This window comes from Hetaerina americana, unplaced genomic scaffold (genome assembly GCF_022747635.1).
Source record: "Hetaerina americana unplaced genomic scaffold, ioHetAmer1.1.p SCAF_4, whole genome shotgun sequence".
Lineage (NCBI taxonomy): Eukaryota > Metazoa > Arthropoda > Insecta > Odonata > Calopterygidae > Hetaerina > Hetaerina americana.
The window spans coordinates 53,774,182-53,794,876 of NW_027286985.1; the positions used below are offsets into that span (position 1 = coordinate 53,774,182).

The 20,695-nt window shown below is 42.2% G+C and overlaps 1 protein-coding gene across 1 annotated transcript in view; it reads right to left on the minus strand.

The window, feature by feature from the left end:
- Nucleotides 1-18,439, minus strand: part of LOC139692212 (titin-like) — a 43,216-nt gene extending 24,777 nt beyond the window's left edge. Inside the window, exons 1-2 of the mRNA XM_071590277.1 lie at nt 18,340-18,439; nt 4,797-5,012 (exon numbers count right to left, since the gene is read on the minus strand). Of these exons, the coding sequence (XP_071446378.1) occupies nt 4,797-5,012; nt 18,340-18,439 (316 nt within the window). The remainder of the gene's footprint in view (nt 1-4,796; nt 5,013-18,339) is intronic.
- Between the last annotated feature and the right edge of the window lie 2,256 nt (nt 18,440-20,695).

Sequence of the window (20,695 nt, forward strand, 5' to 3'; positions counted from 1 at the left end):
GCCCGCTGTATCGCGCCAGTCCCCCTCTCTTCCCGGCTCTTCACCTCGCCTCGATTGTTGAAGCCGGGGTGGAGAGTGAGGCAGAGAGGGAAAGAGGAAAGGGTAGAGGAGAACGGGAATCATAATAAGATCCCCATTTAGGATCCGAGGTTCCCATGGACGCGGAGGGGTCCTTTTCTTCGGAAAAAAAGTGGGGGAAGACTCGAAAAAAAGAAGCCCAAAAAAGTTCAAAATTGGAAGAAAAAGAGTGCGAAGGAGGTGTTTTTTTGCAATCTTGGAAAAAAATTCCTCCGAGATTGACTTCGCAGGTTGAGAGGAAAAGAACGCATCTTCTCGAGGAGGCAAACATTTTGGTAATGCGTGGATTGGCCTAAGGCATTGGCGGCGTCATTTTGGGTGCGATCTTATTGTGATATCGAAATTATTTCGCAGCGAACGTCTTTCCTAATGGACGCGAGGATTTGGGAACAGAGCAATCAGCTCACGTGTACTGCGGTGAAAGCATTTTCATTGTTGCCTCGCCAGACACGCCAGAGAATTTTCGAATGCCTAGTGGTTTCTTTTTTCGCAACTTTATTTTTATGGAGCCAAATTGGTACCCTCGTTTTCCGTGTGGCACGTTTGGAAAATTAAAGATAGAGAGTTTGAGGGGGTAAAATCAAAAAATTTTCTTGCTAATGAAGAGCGAGGAAGTCAAGTTCATCGCATCCTAAGTGTTCTCACCGTTTGTTGTTTTTTTTCAGAGTTCAATTCCTTGATCTCAATTGAAAAACGATCGCATTAGCGTCCATCATATAATCGACTCAGACGAACTCTTTGCAAGACGACAACATTTTAACTAAGAATGCAACCAGTTTCTTAAGTCGTTTTAATATTTATAAATATTACATTCAGAGTTTTACTGTGACAAGAAATCACCAATTATAGCGATTTAATTTTCATTTCTTACATTCAGCCATTGTTTTCTTATTAATTTAAAGCTATTTATCATTACACAGTAGGACTTATTGAATTGTTTAATATATAAATACACAAATATAAGAAGTTTTCCCTGCTATCGCTATACGTATATTTTCATATAGCTGAAGAACTCGGCGTGCAGTCAGTAGCTGAAATTTATCATCAATGGCCTTTCAATAATAAGAGCATACCTTTTTTAGATGGACAGCCGAAGCAAAAAGAGAAGATTAATTCTCTGTCAGAATACTAACGAAGCCATGGACGGCGATTAGTCAACAGTAACTTTGCAAGCACGAGAGTTTGATTTCATATAGATCTAAAGTTTCCAAAAATTAATGAATTTGGCTTGAGATTATTCTAACATTCGAGGTTATTCTCTCACAAAATTAAATGCTCTGAGCATGTATAAAACTGATCGGTAAATAATCCTTACTTATGACAAATGGATATACAAATTATTCTACGAGAATTTTTCCGGAATCGTTCAAGTTTAGCTAGCCATAAGAGTTAAGGGTTTTAATCCGACAAGAAAGCCAGGGAAGAAGGAAGGAATCTTCATGGAACCTTCCGAAGGAATAACCTTAGTCTATTGGACTCCTCATGCACGTGGACTCGCAAATTCCGAGTTCCCCACAAACGAGCCCCATTGGCCCCCTCCGTGATGTGGCAACCTCCCGTCACCTTCATTTGTCGAAATTGCTTTCGGGTGAAGTCAATGCCGAGGTGAGAGGGACCTTGCCTCGGGGCGAAGAAGAGCCTCTTCCCCAACTCCCTTCGGCATCTCCCTCCACCGCCGGATACCTATATCTATCTTTTCATTGCGCCTCAGGAGACGGCAGATCCGCGGCTCTAAGGAGGGCGGAGACGGTGTGATGGGGCGGGGGAGGGCGAGGGAGATGGTGGGCAGGTATGGTGCTTTGGGATGGTGCTGGCCTTGGTGGTCTGGTGCTCGCATCGGGGAGAGGGAGGTGGGAGGGGGGGGAGTGGCTGGATTGGGCAGGGCGAGATGGGTTGAGGAGGAGGGATAAGGATGGAGGTGGGGAGGAGACGTCACCCTTAACCTATCACCGCGTGACCCTTCCCATTGTTGTCCACGGCGCGGCCTCCGATACGTTCTAATCAAAGCGATCGTGAGCGGACGACGCGCGCGAATGCGCCGATAGTGTCTGTGGCACGGGAGGCAATTCGTAAAAGCCTTCCCGTTCCCATGATGCCTCATGAAAAAATGCTTTTGCCCTCCCACATCTTTCGCAGAAAACTTATTTTTTGCCTTACCTTCTGCAATATGCACACCGCGCGCATCGCGACGACTTGCGAAGCTTCATAAATAATTATGTCTGGATATCCCAAAGTTTTTCTATTCCACAAGGATTGGAAGATACCAATCTTTGCCACAGAGTTAAATTTCCACGTGATTACAAACCATGAACGTTTTGTAATAATTCAAGGGATGAAATTATTTCCGGCGTCGGTAAGAAATTGGAGGGACCCAATTTTCAACTGTAAGCATCTGAGTTATTTAATCCCAGCCATTTTAAAATGCATTGTATTTCAATCTATTGTGTGACCCTAACTTAAGTGTTTAACTTTTTATGGGCCCACTTGCATATTATACAGGCCTGTTGCTCGAGATGTGAAATGCTTCGAAAAAGAAAAAAAAATCCAGTGCTACGCTTCCCTTCGTTCGCCCCACGATACCGTGTTCCATTAATATGCCTCGTGGGTTGGTAATCTCCAGTTACCTCATTATCCTGATCTCCATAAAGCCAAGGACGTGAAGGCGGGGCAATAAGCCATGCGATTAAACTTCAAATTCCAAAGGTTTTCTTAGACGAGGAGCACAGAAGAAAATTTCCTCGGGATTGATGGTTTTATTAAAAAAATGAAACCTCTAGACTACACGAAAAAAGACGTGGGGGGAGGGTGTTTTTTTAAAACTAATTTCGAATGAGTGATAGGACAGCCGAGCTAAGGAGTCATATATCATATGAAGTAGTCATGTGTGTGTGTAAATCAATTTCTAGGCTCCACCAATTAAAGAAGTCAAGGAATCTACGGACTGTTTCAGTCGTGTGGCCTTGGTTTTAGGTCTCAAAAAAATCTTTCTTTGAGGAAGCGTGATGATTCAATTTGTACATCGGATTTCCTCGGCCGTTTCGGCGACTTGGATTTGTGTATTTTTCCTTATTTCCCACCCCCACATCCTCAGTTGAGCTCGCTCTCCACGCTTGGGGTCTCAAGGGAGTTTCGCTCATTAAGAGGAGCGTCGTTTTAAAAGATTGCTTCACGGAGGAATCACTCTGCACTGGGGCCAGGAAATCCGCATCTGGCGTCGGGCGTGAAGCGGCCGCGGAAAGCTCAAGGTGTTCAAGGAGGTATCGAATGGAAAAGCAACGTGGGAGGGGAACCTGAAAATACAGGGGGAGACGATTGCAGGTATATTTATTTTGTAGGACGTGGCGGTGGATATGAGAGAACATTTTTTTTCTAATTTCCACGTCAGGTGTTTTGGATAACGAATTAGCCTTACACACTTTAACGATGACGAACGATTTTTCATAATAATTTTTGCTGAATATGACGCCTCTATATCACGAACGCGTCCTGTCTCGGAAGAAATAAATCATTAATTCAGTGAAATACATGTAGTCCAACCAGCTGTGCCAGGATTATTAAATAATGTTGGCTCAATCAGTTTCCTAATGGAAATCGCGAGCGAAAGCTGGTTCGATGCTCTTATATCGACATGGTTTCTATTATGTGATTGTTGGCTGTTTTCATACGATAAAAAAGGACCACACACACTGGATCAAATCTCATTTAATTTTCTAGATTCGGCAAATTCTTAGTAATTAAAATTAGAATCGAAAACACACTGCCGCACATCGAAGCCATTTCTCTGACCATGGAGTTACGTTCGAGTGATGCAAGGTCCATATTTCTTTTAGAAGAGCGCAAGGTTATGATGTGGCTTTATTTCTTACGATATAATAGTGGAAGTTAATCCCTGAATCATGCGGATCTCATTGAACCTATCGTTAAAAAAAACTTGGGGTTAAACTACTTTTTACCTTTCGTAAAACTCACTGTGACGTATGTCACGATAAAACTAGGTAATGTCACAACAGCAATGCACACCTGGATTTCGCTGTATTCCAAGAAGTGGTAGATGCGCACTGGAGGTGATGAAGGAGGATAATTCTCATGAGCCTTCTTGAAGCAGTGCGAAAGTGGTACACTTGCGAGTCGACAATGACCGGGTAAAGATCTCCAAGGAAAACCCAGCAGTTAGGCGACAGAAATCATTTGCTTCCCCTTCAGATATCAATACTCTAGCAGCCATTTAGCGATAATGGCTGGCACGTTATTTCAATTTATGAACAAACAGAAATCGTCGCTTGGATCATGGAGGATACAAAATTATGGGTTCGTATGACGATCCCACAGGCTCTTCGAAGGTTGAAGTAATTACCAAAGGGAAAGATGGACGACAGAATAAAACGAGACAAAATAAATAGGACTGAATCGTCTATAAAAATGACAAGTATCTATCTCGCCTTTCTCGCACCCGTCACGTTAGCTAGCACTTAAAGCTCACGCAAATAAATGCGTCTAATTCGACGGACGGTTGGAAAACGACAGCGGATCAACCTAGGACGGCGAGGATAGGGTTATCGTAATTTTGAAGGTCAAAATCAAGTCATCTCTTATCCCTTGTACCCTTTGGAAGCTTATGGAAAATTAGAAAATATTTTTCCAGGCAACTCAGGTGAATTGCTATTATTATTTAGAGCAAGTGTCTTTCTCATGAGTAAGTCATGCCCTTGATTACATACCTCCATAGAAGTCATCAACTGGATAAGAACTGGGTTTCTGTTCCAGCTGGTGATCTTCATGGCGTAGCTCATCGTGGTGCTCTTGCTGCTGGTCGTAATGATGATCAAGATGGTGACCATGAGGAGTTTCGTAGTGGTAACCTCTTGGGTTATACTTCATGCGATGTTGTTGCAGGTGGTGACGATCGGGGGAGTGTTTGGCTTTATGCCATGGAGCTGGAAAGAAATAATATTTATTTGAGTTACACTTAATTGCTTCAAATTCACAGTGTCATCGTAAAGAGGCAAATATGCACAACATTTAAACTATTGTGGGTGAGGGAATTATGATTGGATAAATTTCAAACTGTCATCATGCAATGTAACAACTACTAAGTCAGATATTAAAATTCTAGGTGTGAAAAAAATTATTACATTTGAAGTGAAAATTAACGTGCAAGCTACTCAAGCTAGGGACAAATTTACCAATAGTAATATTAATGGTATGGCCAAATATTGGTGCGGCCCAATTACTTGGAAGAATTAACTGACCATATTTATTCAGCCATTTTTAATAAAGATGAGTGACTCACCCACTGATCAATTTAATCGACATTATAAAATATCTAGATTTTGATTAAAGTTTAATTTAAATACTCGAAGTGAATATCAAATACGTGCTGGATACAATAAGATAGTAATAACCTTTTTGCTTTCATATATACTATTAAAAAAACAATGCCGTCAGATTAATTCCTTGCTTCATGATTTGACCATGATTGGAGGTCTCAATGCTATATTCTAGTCAAGCTAGGTCAGATCTAACTAATTTTAGCTCAAGATAATTAGAAAGACAAAATGCACTGGTTGATTTGTAATTAAATGATTTTTTATTAAAATTCTCAAAAGTAATAACAGCAGAAGATCTCCATACGATTGTATATGGTATTATAACTGTGTTCCTTTATAACTTCAAGTGGAAAATTCGTTAAAGAACGCCTCCCTACTTCTACGCAATTTCTTCTTGCGTTTCTCTCTGGCGCCCATAAATTTCAAAACAGGTGTTGCGAATCAGAAGTGCCTTTTTCTTCCAAGCAACCACTCCACGACCTTCCTCCAACTTCATCATCAATGTCTCGGGAGGAGATAATCTCACAGTGGTGTGACGTCAACGCCGTCTATAAGGCAGCAGGTAAGGATTTATGGCACCGTAAAAAAAATAATTCGCTGGGCTTTATGCATGCGACTATGACGCAGTCGCGGTTGAAAATGTTGAACCCATGGTTTTCTAAATCGAAGAGGGAGAAAGTGGGAAGATGGAGCAGAGCGGAGCGGAGAGAGCACGGCGTGGCGGTCGGTGTCAAAGTTGAACAGGAACGGAGTTAATTTCAATTTATATCAAATACGAGTGTAGAGACTGAAAATTTGTGGACATCCATGATGAACAAAGAAAAACTAAACATTTTTTTTCGTTTCCACAGTACAAACAGATTTATTTCCTAATCTGAAAAAAAACTTTTTCTCTGAAAACAGAAAATGTTACTATTCATTACGCATCACTTTTTCCGACCATTGGAAATTTGTGACAACTCCACTCGTTCTACACTAGGGTAAATAAACAAAAATGTTCAACAAATTAAAATGTAGAGAAGAGAATCTATGGCATTCTTCTCAATAGAGGAGCAAAGCTTGCAGTTTGAATGTGAATTACAAAAGAATGAAAAATAGTAAACTACATATAAATTGTTACATTGATAGTGTTCAGGTGTTTGGAAGGAGGAATACGACGGAGTTTATAATATACCGATGGAATCTAATCGCCAGAGAATTTGTGGTTGTACTGTTTTATTACTGATGGGTCTTAACTATGGGGAAATGATGCGGAAACTCTAGAAGGTCCAGAAAGTCGACTTTAAATAAATGATTTATGCAAATCTCATTCGCGAGAACAAAAGAGGAATTACATAGATATTAGTGATCAGAATTTTTCCATAAAATATTTTACAACGACACGGAGGAGCGAAAATGTGCTCTTCCCAGGTAAATATCGAAGTCATGCAGACTTAGGTAGTAACGAATTCATTGCTAAAAAGTTAATTTTTCGAATAACTCTTAACTCATTAATTTAAATATATTTTTTAAACCATTAATTGGTAAAACACGTTAAAAGTCAATTCGTCTTATGAAAAGGTATTCTGGTAAGCAATATTTTAGATGCGAGGTAAATGGAGAGAGAATACGAAAACTTCAAGTGGCCAGCACTTCTCCCAGCATATTTAGAGAGAAGAAAACTATTCGTTATACTTCATAATGATGCCATTTTTTTTAGAAATGGACAAATATTTTAACATGAGTATTCATGCAAGTGAAAAAGTTTCTGTTAAGTTCTTTGAAGATTGACAAAAAAAATATTTCGAATTTAATTTTACTCAAATTACTTGAAATGGCCTTTAGCTTAACTCAGTTACTGCATACCTAACTTAACTCAGTTAATACCTACGCGTACATCACATTTTCAGTTAACATCTTCAAATTTTAGTCTATTGATTTATTTATTTAACCCAACGTGTGCTTAAGTACCTAGCATTTGAATTTTCACAGCAATAAAACGAAGAAGATTCAATATTTTAACCCCTGAATTGATTTCATTTTATACCATCTTTAAGAACACGTTTTGTAGAGAAACTTATGGCTTCACTTTAGTACATCGCTCAACTTCCCTCGAATATTATTTCACACTTGAAATACGGGCACTAACGCGAAAAGCTCATTGAATTTGATATCATGTTCAACCACATTGGCACTTGTATGCGATACAGCCGGGAAAGAGGTATTTTAGCTTGTGTGTACCGTGGAAACTTCCTCAGATTCAACTTTACACCAAGATAAAAAAACGGCCGGCGGGGCGTACATAATAATTTCTCATTCTTTAGAAAATTAATGCAGCGAAAGCAAGGCGAAAGAATGAAAGCACGGCATGGCGAGACCGGCAGACGTGCCCATTCAAATGCATGTACACACTAACGGGTCCGTGGTGCCTTACAGAGTCAAGTGCGATCCCTCCTTCAACCATCCCCTTCCTCGCACCTCCCGCAGCCTCCAGCTCGTGTAGCATTGGCTGCAGGGAGAAAGAGAATAGAAGAGAGGGATACGAGGAGAAGGATAGCGTGAGAGCTGGACTTGTGGCCAAGTTAAATCGTGACTTCACGGAAGTACCCCGGAGGAGGAGAGTGCGGTGTGGGAGAAAGAGAAAGAGAGAGAGAGGAAGAAGGGAGAGGGAGGGCTGGGGCGGAGACGTGTGGGGGTGTGGAGGGAGGGGGAACTCTCGCGGCGGGAGAGTGTGAGGCGAAAAAAAGATTCAGCGTTCCGGAGGTCGGGGGTCGAGGAAGGTCAGCCGGATGCACCCCACACCCCCTCTGGCCACCCCCTCCCATCTCCCACACACACCTCCCCTACCTTTCTTCGACACCCGCCCACTTCCCAATCCACCTTCCCCCCTCAACCACACATCCTTAGCCCCTTCTTCTTCCCCTCAAACTCCCCCCACCCTCCCCCTACCGCCGCATCCCTTCTCTCCTACTATGCCCGTGCACCCCCATCCCCTTCCCCTCCGCCTCCCCCGCTTCCCTGCTCGGACCATAAAAACGGTTGCTCTCTATCCATTCCGGAGTCGCCGCGCGGCCGCCTCTCTCCCCAAGTTCAGGGGCAGCGAACCCCATGGTTGTGGTGGCCCCGCACCGGCGGTGGCGTCGGCAGTCTCGGATTAGCGAGGCCGGCCGCGCGGCCAAGTCTTCGCGACTCTCTCACTTCTTGCACACCCCCCTCTCCCCCCTGTGTCTCCGCGAAGACGAGGTGGGTCTCATCAGGCACGTTTCCAACGTCCTGCAGCTTAAGCCCACTTCTTCCCCCCCCTCCCCCGCGGGGTCACGCCTCTACAGATCTTACGGAAAGAGAGGTATTAGCAATCCGACCACAAAGAAAAGAAAAAAATAATTTCAAGCGTCGATAATTTAAACAATTATTCTTCAAATGGATGAACATTAGGACATTAAAAAAATTCTGAACTATATAAAAATGAAATTAAAATATTTAACTACTAACGTTTGGATAGTAAGTAATTGTATATGACCTATGGCTATACGAGTGTATATATGTATACTATATATAATATATATATATATACTCGTATATATATATAGAGAGTATATATATACAGATATATATATTATATTATTTATATATATATATATATATATATATATATATATATATATATATATATATACACATACATACATATCGTACGTACGTACATACATACGGATCTTTTGACTTGCCGGACCGATGCTCTAACCTCTTGTATAGATAAGCATGCTGGCTTCCAACAAGATCACTAACACCGTTAAAATAAATCACGTTTTCTTCAAGTGTTTCCTCATGTCCAGACATAACGTTCGCAATTACTTGAAGGTAAATGCATGGAAAAATTTGCACCAATATTGCAGGTCTAGATAGCACATTAACACTTGATGAAATGTGGCACATTTATTTATATAAATAAATAATGCGGCGCGGATTTGCGGTAGGAACAGTCAAGCGGTTGCGGCGACGTTACCGTATTACCAAAACCGGGTGAGGCCAGACGTAATGCGTTTCTGGAATTTCCTTTCTCACCTTTCACGGGTTGAGGGGAGTGGTGAGACCTGAGCTTAACGGGGAAAGGACTTTGGTAACGCATTGCGTGATCGGAATCCAATTTGCTCCTAATTAGATCGCAATCGAAATGGTTTTCGATGCGAGAATGCAGCCAAGAAGTCGACTTTCTCTCCACCTCCGGTGCATGGTTTGGCTGCTGAGTACAATAAGGGGTCAAACGCAACAGCCTACTAAGGCGCAGATGGGATGTCGCAATATGCTCGTTGAATGCTTTAGGCTGTTTGGAAAAGTGAATCACTTGCAGAGGATTCTCGACAAATCATTTTAGGAGATAGGAGCAAGGATGTTATTACAGAATATGACTACAGAAATGTTACACATTCTTCTCAGGAGTAGTTATGCAATGCACGACGTGGAATATTTTACAAATACCAACAATATAGTTTTTTTTAACCGTTTAAGAGTAAAAATCTCGTTATAAGTTGAAAGGAGGGATTTCAACAAGATTTATGTTCCTGCTTTATTCTTTTTATGAAACTTTGGAGACCAACTTAGAATATGTCGAGCGTGAGTAGAGAGCCAAATGTCTTCCTTTGCGTATAACAGTTATAGATATTCAGCAGTTACCCATGGAATGGTATTCGATTTGAATCTAATATATACATCTTCAATGATGTTCGACAAGTCCATTTCAATGGCGACCTGGTTCATGGAGGAATGTGAATGCCTCCCTTTACCTGAACCTGAATTTCAAACAGGTAACTCCATGAATTATACGCGTGGATTCGCTGTGCTTGTGTTCAATGAAAGCATCAATTAGAATTCAACCCTATAGGATATCGGTATTTTTATTTCATGTCTACAGAGGTTGAATTTATGGTCCTATAATTTCCTGAATAGTTTTTCTTGGTCGACATGGATACACTGCATCCGACTCTGCTCATTTGAATGGTAGCGCAATGCATACACTTCGTTCAGAGTTGCGCTCAAAGATGGCAGTAAAGACAGCCCGGCCTTGTGATTCAACCTCTCTCTTTTAACTGTTTCTTACGTGAGTTGGCGTTACGTACCCACAGAAGAACAGCCTAATTCCATCAGGAATGAAAGCATTTAGAAATCCATGAATTCATTTGATGGAAGAAATTAATGACTTATTAATATTCAGATACAGTGCGAAATAAAGTTCTGTTTCCGAAAAGCAAGCGATTTAATGACATCGTAAACAATATTTTTTACAATGGAATATTGACAAAATCTTGTCAATTAATCGGCATACCACTCAAATTCACGTCCGAATTAGACTAGGTAATTTCTCTATTTCTGAGATTCAAAGTGTACGTTTAAATGATCGATAGAATTCTCCATTCTCGGAGGTTTCTCTAATAGTCGCGTGACCAAGGTGTCAAATATTCCTATAAGCTTAAAATATTTCAGAAGTGTAAGTTGATAAAAGGAGGTAAATACTTCTGAACCATTCGAATTATACAGGGATTTTTTCTAGTTCAAATTAATATTTCAATAATTAAGAAGACTGCCACTGGTCTTTAGCATTAAATTCGTAAATGCGATATTTGGCGTGAGAACTAACATTTCATTCAGTTTCATTTGGGTAAGATTACGCATCTGTATCACATTGAGTTTTCAATTTGAAGGATTTACTGCAGCACTTCATTTCTCCATTTTCTATGCTAATTTACTGCATCTTATTACAAAGTATTCAATTGAAATCAGCAAAGGTTTTCATAAATATGGTTGTATCCTAGTCCAATTTCTGTGTCCAATGTATTAAATAAATCTACGAGTACAAGGAATTCCAATCTTAAAAATGTAAATACGTCCTAATCTAGGGTAATGTATGCCCTAAATTAAATGATAATAAAGTAAGTATTGCAATATTTAACTTCCACAAGACCAAATTTAAAAAAATTATTTGGTGCGTTTTGAAAACTCTTAAATATTACTCCGTAAAACTGTAAAGGATTGGACCGAATTCTACAACCATGATAATGGTTATATATTGTAAATATCATACGACTACATTTTCCTGTGTTTTAAGTATGTTAGCAACCTTAGAGGGGATTAGTAAATTTCTATTTACTAATGCTCTCTATATCACTATCTATAGGTAACAAAAATAATAAAACGGCAGTTGGTAGTATTTTGATGTTTATTTATCGCCTACGTCTTTACTTCTTGCAAGGATTCTCATTTCATACGTTTAGAAAATCTCGGACGCCAGCCTGTGATCTATTTGATCTCCGATCGCTCTCCTTGCGAAGTCTCCATGTGAAACTACCCGTCGCTCGTTTAAGAGACACGGACGATGCCCGGTGGACATCCGTCTTGCCACTTATAGGTTATATGAATGAGGACGGACTCGGATCGGACACCCCTTGTATCAGCCAACACGCGAGAGCCTTTCGCTCTCTTTAACCGCCCCCTTCAACTGCTCGGTCTCCGGCTTCCTCCTCCCTTCACTCCTCCCACCCCCCTTCGCTCCTTACCTTTTCTGCATCCTTCCACGCCCTGTCTCCCATCGCCCCATCGTCCCACCTCCCCCCCTGCACCACTTGACAGCCCCGCGAGTCATCCTCGGCGGGTGATAACTCACGCCCGCCCGCGCCACGCCCTCCGCTATTGCCGCACCGGGGCTGTCGAGGACAGACTCTCTCTCTCTCTATCCCTCCAGACGCCGCCTCCTGAGTTCGCGACGGGTGCAGCCAGACAGACGCTCACCGGGGCAATGGGCGGCCGCCTCTCCCGAGTGGTATAATCCCCACATAACGCACGAACGGGAGCCGTCGACGTTGAATCTATTTCATCTGCTCTGCCCCTCTCCCTTATCTCAACCCTTCCTGCCTCCCTCTAACTTTCTCTCTCTTTCTCTCTCACCCTTAAGAAGGCTTGTAAGAGGAGACCACCGCTCCATCGTGTCTCGATCTCCGTTCTCTCTTCCATTGTCTCGCGCATCGTAACACTGCGTGCTTCGCGGGAAAGACGGCATTATTCCTAAGGCACGCTGTTCATTTGTCTTTTTTTTCCTCCCATGCATTTTGTCGTTTCTTTTTCCTTTCTCTCGCGTTGATTTCGCCCGCGCAAAGAGCGTGCGTATTTAAAACATTTCCCGGTACAAAAATGGGCGTGTGTTTGCGCCCCGCTTGCGCGCAATCAATGCTCCTTTCCGGGAACAAGTTTGATTCAGCGCTCGTTAAAATGGGCTCGCCTGCTCAACAGTGATATAACCGATTCCGAGATTCGTTTTCGTTCACGGGTGACCGAGAAAGTGGCGACTGACAATCAACAGGAATTTGGATCAGGGATGAATATTACATGAGACTATTGTGAAAGGGGAAGACCAAGAATTCCTTTCCCGTGGTGTGGAAGGAAGAAGTGCATATCTATGAGATGTATAAGATTTTCTTTTCGCAAGTTCGTATTCTCCTTAAGCCACACCCAAGAATGCATTAACGAAATCCAAAGCCTATGGACGTATACAAATCTTTTCGTGGAACTTGGCAGGAAAGAAGCTTATTTTAAACGTTGGCAAATTCGGTTACAGAAGAGATGATGAACCAATCTTAGAAGTCGGAGGGCTAACCTTGGTATTTTAATTCCTTCTAATATTTCAACCAACATTTGAAGAATTAGAATTTTTAAAGCACATTTTGGATCAGATATTGTGTTAAATAACCTTGCGAAGCTCAATCATGCGAAAACTCAATATCTTTAATTAATTTTAGAGATTCATTCCTATGAATCCCTATTCCCATGAATCAATTTCAGACACCGAAGATAATATTGAAAAATTTAACTAATGTTAACTTGATTTCAATTTCGTTAAAGCAACTTCCGTGTACTGTGAGCATACACCTACTTTTGGAAAACAATATCCGAATATGTTTAATGACGCAGACAACCTATTAAAGACTGAGTCTTACATAATTAAGCTAAGAGAACGGGGGTGCAGTGTAAATAAATTCACGACGGCACCGGTTGAAAACAGGAAACATTTAAACCAAGTTCCCATTATAGGCCAAGCACCATCATTTGCCAAAGGACTTCATCGCCTGAGTGTATAATAACCGTCCTAGCACCCAACCCAGATACGATCGATCGATCTCTTCGATCTATCCATCATCTTTTTAAAGCACTCGCTTCACACCGCTCCACCGGATATTCCCAATCCACGCTGCCAACCCCACCTCTCCCGCTTTGGCCCGACACTTGGGCTGACTAATCACCATTTATCAGTTACGGGCGGGGGAGGGAAGAGGAGCCCTTAAAAATCCATTCGCCTCTTCCAACCCTCCTACCCCCCTTTCAGGCCCCCCCTCCCAAGCATATTTTAAGGATTGAAATTCCACCTCCCGCTTTGACCGAGATTGCGAGATATGTACTTCTCTAACGACCTTTGCCGCCACCTCGCGCCACTCCGCCCGTTCGCAAATTGCTTGCTTGTTTATATTCCGTTGGATCTTGATTTTTAACCACGTTCTCAACCTTCCAATCACGGAAGCCTATCCTAGGACGGCCTCTGAAAACGCCGTTCATTGGTTGCTCACGATGTGCGGATTGTCGGAAGCATTATAAGAGTTGTGTATCACATCTGACCGAAAGAATTTCTTGGGATACCCGTTGGGCCTACCCTACCTTTTCCCCTATTTCATGGGTATTCATTGAAAACACGCATAAAATAAAAGCATTCATAATTTCCCTGCGTTCGTTGGTTAGACGGTGCACTAGACGGACATCACAGCATAGGATCGCGAGTTCGATTAGCATTTGGCGCAGCTTTGGCATTGAAAGGAAAAAAAATATGGCTACAAAGGATTCACACTGTAAAACGAGTTGGGCTGACTCGTTGTGGTTATGATATGAGGATATAAATGAGTTAACGGTGGAATTTGACGTCAGTACTCGGAGCATCTTTATCTCAATTAGTACTGTCACGTTCTTTCAACTGCCAGGAAACTTCTCCGCGCATTAAAAAAGATGTGTTGCTGACAGTTAATGGCGACAGGTCTTGAAGAACATTTTTCGATGTACTTAACCAGTCGATTAATCAACTTGTATGCACCGATGATAACATTTCTGCGTGGAACATTTGAGTCAATGGAAGGGTGAATTTAATTGGTAGCCTACGCTTCCAATTTATGCCGTCCTGGCGGGACGGAATGCTTAAGTAAGTAGATTCCGTTACAGTGACGACGTTACTACTCGCTTACTCAACGTAGAAAGAGTAGTACATTTTTCTTATTCGATAATGATGAACGAAGTGTGTATATAATTTTTTAAATGTCATGCAGGACGAAATCCCGTTGACCAAAATTAACATAATTAACTCGTGTGCATCAAATATGGAGTAATCTCACATATTCATTCATTAGTAAAAAAAAGAAAACTTTATGACACGTGTTCTTAACATATTTTTTGAGCTCCGCCCTTGTTTAAGTGATTACGTCACCGCCTTCCTGAGACGGATATCACCAAATGACGTCCAAAATCTTGTCCTTCCAAGATGCCATCGGCCCGTTGACGCCGGAAAGCTCGCGTGGCGTTCGGAGGGAGAGCAGTTCAGGCATGACCTGCACCCAAGTAACCCCGAATAGCCCGGCGGAGCCACGCGTCCCTCCATTTGCGGACAGGGCTTCCGCAATATGACATAATCTCTCCTCAATCTCATCAACAAATTTTTTAGGACTCAGATTAATTTTTATTTAATTTTTTCACCACTCCCATTTTGCGCCCTCGCACTTCCCCCTTCCTCTCCTTTGCCGTTTTACGGCGGCCGCGAACAGTTGAGGTCAGATGAGCTGGTGAAAGGGAAGGGGACAGATTCCTCCAATCCATAGCCTCGGTCCTTCGTCGGCTATTAATAACTCACTTGAGATAGGGCCGAGGGGAGGAGGGGGAATGAGAGAGGAGCGGAGATAGTGGCGAAAGAAGAAGGAACAGGTTCCTTGGTGGACAGAGTCGTGGTTATCGGCGGAAGGCGACTAGGGCGGTTGATTGAACCCATCCAGGGTGTTCCGGGGGAGAGGGAAGGGCGGAGGAGGAACGGCTAAGGGGGAGAGGGGGGAATGGGAACGGGAAGGCCCGGTTGATCATCCAATGCAGAGCATCTTTCCTTGTCCGCTTCCACGGGTGTCTTTGGGTTCGATTGTTGCGGCGGATTCGGATCGGTAACAAGTGTAACGCCTATCCAGGCGGCGGCAGGGTAACGCGTGGGCCGCGATTTCTTGTCATATCTCAATGTGAAGGGTTTTGCCCACCAAAAGAATGGATATTGTGTTTCATCCTTTTCGTTTGACGAAGTTTTCTTTTTAAGACAATGTGCATAATTTGGAATTTACTATTTACAATGAAGTCGCGATTATTACATGTACATTCGAAGAATATTTCACCTAAAAATCAACGCCTTGTTAAGTTTTAGTTCAGTGGACATTATTTTTATTAAAAGACTGTCGAGTGATGAGTTCTAATTTCCGAAGGAGTAGTTGAACCCTCAATTATTAGTTGATTGTCAGAGTGGACTAATATTCTTTTGTCTCCCACAAAAGACGAACGAAATGAATTCATTCAACCTTGTTTCTTTCTAGTTTCAAAGGATTTCTTTCGAAGTTTTCATTTTCGGCTTCATAAGTGCCAATTAACGAGTGGGTTTTGCATGGTAAAAGTGTAGATCCCGTGCAAAATCAGAGATGGTGTTGCATAAGGGAGAAAAAACACTCAAATTGCCGACGGATCACAGACATGAGTGGACATATTATTCAATAGATTCGGCGGTACCCTGTAATATTTGGAGCTACGAAGTGTAAGTTCGCATAATTTATTATCATCATATTTTATCAAAGAAATCACAGCACATATTTCGAAACTCCGCACTCTTCGGCTCCGCAATGCCGTTATACTATCGTTCCATAAACGGTCTCATACATTGTGAATGGTTTTCTCCCGTTGTGAGTGATATCCCGGAGATCACCAATCTGCCCAATTTACAACCCAAACTGAAATTACATCAAAAACGAATTCAAGATCATATTTGAGGATTATATGATGGCCCAGCTATAACTCTTCACTCAACTTGACCCAAAGTGACCTCGGCATTATTTTTCGCCGAAACCCTTGAGCAGGGTGAATGGGGAGGGGGGTGGACTGGGTGAATGGGGTGGTAAGCGAGAAAAAAATTATTCCAAATACTCCACAATAACTTCCCAGCATCATCGAGTATCAGCACCAGTAATAGAGCGACCTTACGAATGAAGAAGCGCAGCGTTCCATGCACAATGCTCCTCCGGGTTAAAAGTTGTCCCAAAACCGTGGTGTTTGATTTAGTGCACGGGGATAAACAACAGTATTTTACGGACCATATGGCCCGGTGGAGGGTTCGTCCCCCTTGCCCTGCTCACTCGCTAGTGAGTCACGCAGTTGAAACAGCCGTTACCCCGCGAGTAGAAAATCTCTTTGAGAGAGTAATTTCAGATCCACTTTCAACCGGGGGACCAGGGGATGCGTGCACCGGGGGTTGATCATCCCCTTTAATGGTCTCGTTTCGCAGCACGGTTGCGGAGATCGCATCACTCAAAGGAGGTGGATGGAATACCTACTTGTGTCCGTGGGGTCCTCATGAACGGGCGCTTTAAGGGGCCCGCCACTTTCCGAGGGTGAAAAAACCGTGAGAAAAACTTGGTCGGCCTGAATCCTCAAATCCGATTCGGAGATTCGGTTCCTCGAGGCGCTGCCTCACGATCCGAAGGATGATATACCCGAGAATTTCAAATGGAAGCGAGGTTTCCAGGCAGGCAGGGTTTCCCAAAATATTTTTCCCTGGCGTGTCCCTTCAAACCCGTACGATAAAAAAATACAAACTTCCCGTGAGAGATTAAGAATCACCTAAGTGAAAGTTGGGTAAGCTTATAAAGGTATAATAATCCCTTGAAAAATACACTATAAAACCCTATACGTTAACTATGTCAGTATCGAAGCGTTAGGGGGTGGGAGTTAAACTGTGATTCTCCGTTACGAAGCGTGGGTTATGAATTTAGCTAAGTGTTACGTCACGCGGAGGTCGATAGACTACATGAACCAGCGATTTTCCATAGTTCCATTAACTGATCTGGTGTTCTGGATCTGTTTAGTATGAGGGTAAAGATTTGCTGTTTTTTTTTGATCCAGTCTTTCTCTGCAAATTACCCAACGGATTTGTGTGCATGGCCGTTTATTGCGAGAAATTGGCAGAAATGTTTCGCAGACGCCACGACGTCTTCCCGGAAATGAAATGGACTATAAAATAGGGAAGTATGGCTTTCAACGGCAAAAAAACAGAGTGACGTCTTTCTTGGACGGAGCCTAGTAAATTAGTGGATGCCATTAGGAAAGATAAAAATCATTCGAGATGATAAACTGACTTAAACTTGATTCAACGACATGAACTCACTCAGAACTTTCATTTATAGAAAACTTGCCCTAAAAATTGTAATTAAATAGTAATAATGATTAAGTATTATTTTTCTAGTCGTGTTCCGGTTTTATTTTATTATTTTTTTTTAAATTTCCCAGGGGCAACGGCGCGAATCTCTATGGAGTAGCGGCACTGAGCTTCGGATCCACAATTTTTGCGAAAAACAAAACCATGTGACAGGGATGATATTTCAAGGAATTTGATTTTAATTTTTTCAGCATTAATTACCTCCATACCACACAAATAAGGCATGAAAAAAAGGAAATAAAAATGTGTGAGATCATTATTTCCACAAAGGACATACAGTATAAAATTGAATATTTTCACAAAACACCCACCTAGTCCACAAACGGACGAAAGGACACTGACAGCGCGAAACTATCACGCATTTTGTGTGGAGGCGAAACATAATTTTCGTGAGACATAAAAAAAAGACGATTTACTCACCAGTGTCGACGGGGCAGAAGGCGGCCACGAAGAGGGCAATGAGGATGAGGGGGAGTGAGGGGGGGACAAGGCCCCTCCCTCGATACGCCCCCGTCGCCATGGTGACGACGGCTTCAGAACCGATCGCCGCGCCAACCTGTTTGGACGAGAGAAGAAGAGTTGTGTTAGAAAGACAACTTACGGATGCCACATACTCAGATCATGCACATGATATACATATATATACACACACACACACAAACACGTGCACGAAAAGGCACGCATGCACAAATATATGCAGTAACGGAGTTGATGTCCCCGGAGAACGGATCACGGTGGGCAATTAAGCGATCGAAAAGCTCTGGGCCACACCTCTGCTTACGTCATTTCATTTTTTTTATCCTTGGCATCACACCTTCGATCGGATCTGGGGCTGTATTCCCGGAAGGAATTCCTTTCGATTACATATTCCACTAGCCTCTGCCACCACGTGATGACATTTTAAATGTTAAACGGGTACGTTCCAAGAATAATGCGAGGGAATTAAGACAACAAAAAATAGAAGTAAACTGTGTCTTGAAAGTAGGTGGGCGCTGGGGAGCGTGGATTTCCCTTAGCCATCACCGTTTCCTTGAAAACATCAACATAAAGACCTTCACTAAAATTTTCCCTGTTTGAAAGTCATCTCCCAGGCCAATTCTGATGATTACTGAAGAGAGCTCTTACTATAGTTACCAGCCTTTGGAAGTCCGCCAGTCAGACCGGGCAATCGCAGTTCGTACAAGTTCGAGATCTCGTGTATTCGAGAGGTCAGTGACGTAGCCTTGGTTGGTTGACCATTCCACTCCTGGGCTTAGAATTTCGTCCGAATATCAAAACCCATAATGAGTTATGTACCCGAGGAGTACCACCCGGAAGCTCCCAACAAAATTCGTTAAGGTGCGATTTTCTGGATAATCGAACATTGGGGAAAACCACGGGGGCGGGGGGGGGGGGTACAATTCAGTGTCTCCCGAACGTATGAATTTCACACGACATGGGGGTTGGCACACACACTTTACTCCTACCTTTCTAGCCAGCATTTAAGTTAATGACTGTGTCACGAATTGTTGTGCATTCGAACAAAGCGGTGAACCCGATTATTAGCGGACTAAAATACTTAAAGAAAGCTTAAGTCTTAAGCACCGGGATAAGGAAACACTTAGGGTATATGCGATGATCGAGCAATGCATAATTAAATTTTAAGACGCAAATTCAATTACCGAAAATTGCCAAGGAAAGATGAAACGGGATGGAAAACCTTAGGAACACTACACAATCATGACCGATAATAGTGGCTGCTCATTTACCAGGGCACCTATCATGGAAACGATGAGCATCATCTGGCACGGTGGGGTTTTTTTTAGGGATTTTCTTCTCTTAAAAAGCGACCGCAGAGGAGCGGAAGGGAAAATGTAGTTTAATAATACGGCGGAGAGGCTTGAAGTCGACTTAGCAGCAAAAATCTCACCATACGCGCGCGCTTCTATTTAACGCTCAATCGTTGATTCGGAGCAAAAAATTCATTTCCCAGAGGAGGAGGAGTGAAAAAGAAAGAGAGAGAGAGAGAAGGTAATTTTCTGCCTTAAAATTGTATAAGAAGCGGCGTTAATGGCATCGCTGTGCCGACTTCCATGATGGCTATCCTCGCAAACTGGCTCCCGCGGCGTACCACGTGGATGAAGCCATTGCTATCAAGGTTAATAACATCACAAAGACAGAGATGAAAAACGCCTTACAAATTCACTATTATTTAACTGAGATTTTTCCAATGTACTAATTAGCAGGTAATGATTGTCACCAGGAGAAAAACGTCTGCTATGGCAATGGAAGAAAACGTGGTCTATCATCGGAAAAAGAAACTCGCAAATGATTCGTTTCTCAGCAAACATAGCACATACTTCGGTAAAATAAGTGAAGAGAATATTAGTCACTTCATGGGAACATTTTTTCTCTTGATTTAAGATTGGAGGATGGAAAACGTTTTCTACGGTTTCTTGTCATATTTTTATGAGCTCCTCCCTGTGCGTCATATTTTATCTCGGCGAATTGGCTTCCCATTGCATTAAATGCCGTAGAGAATCTTCAACGATGATCTCAAGAAGAGAGGAAAAATGTGGAATATGTACGAAACGCAAATTTTTGACAATTGAAACGTATTTAAGAGAGAGAGCGGGAAAGATCATCGAAAAAATATTTATTTAATCTTGGACGAATGAGACTAGAAAGCCTCCTATTCCGATGCCCCTGGGTTCTTATTTAATATTTCAGATATGTAGCTCGATACATTATACAGCAGTATGAAATATAACAATAATATAAATATAAGGTACAGTTA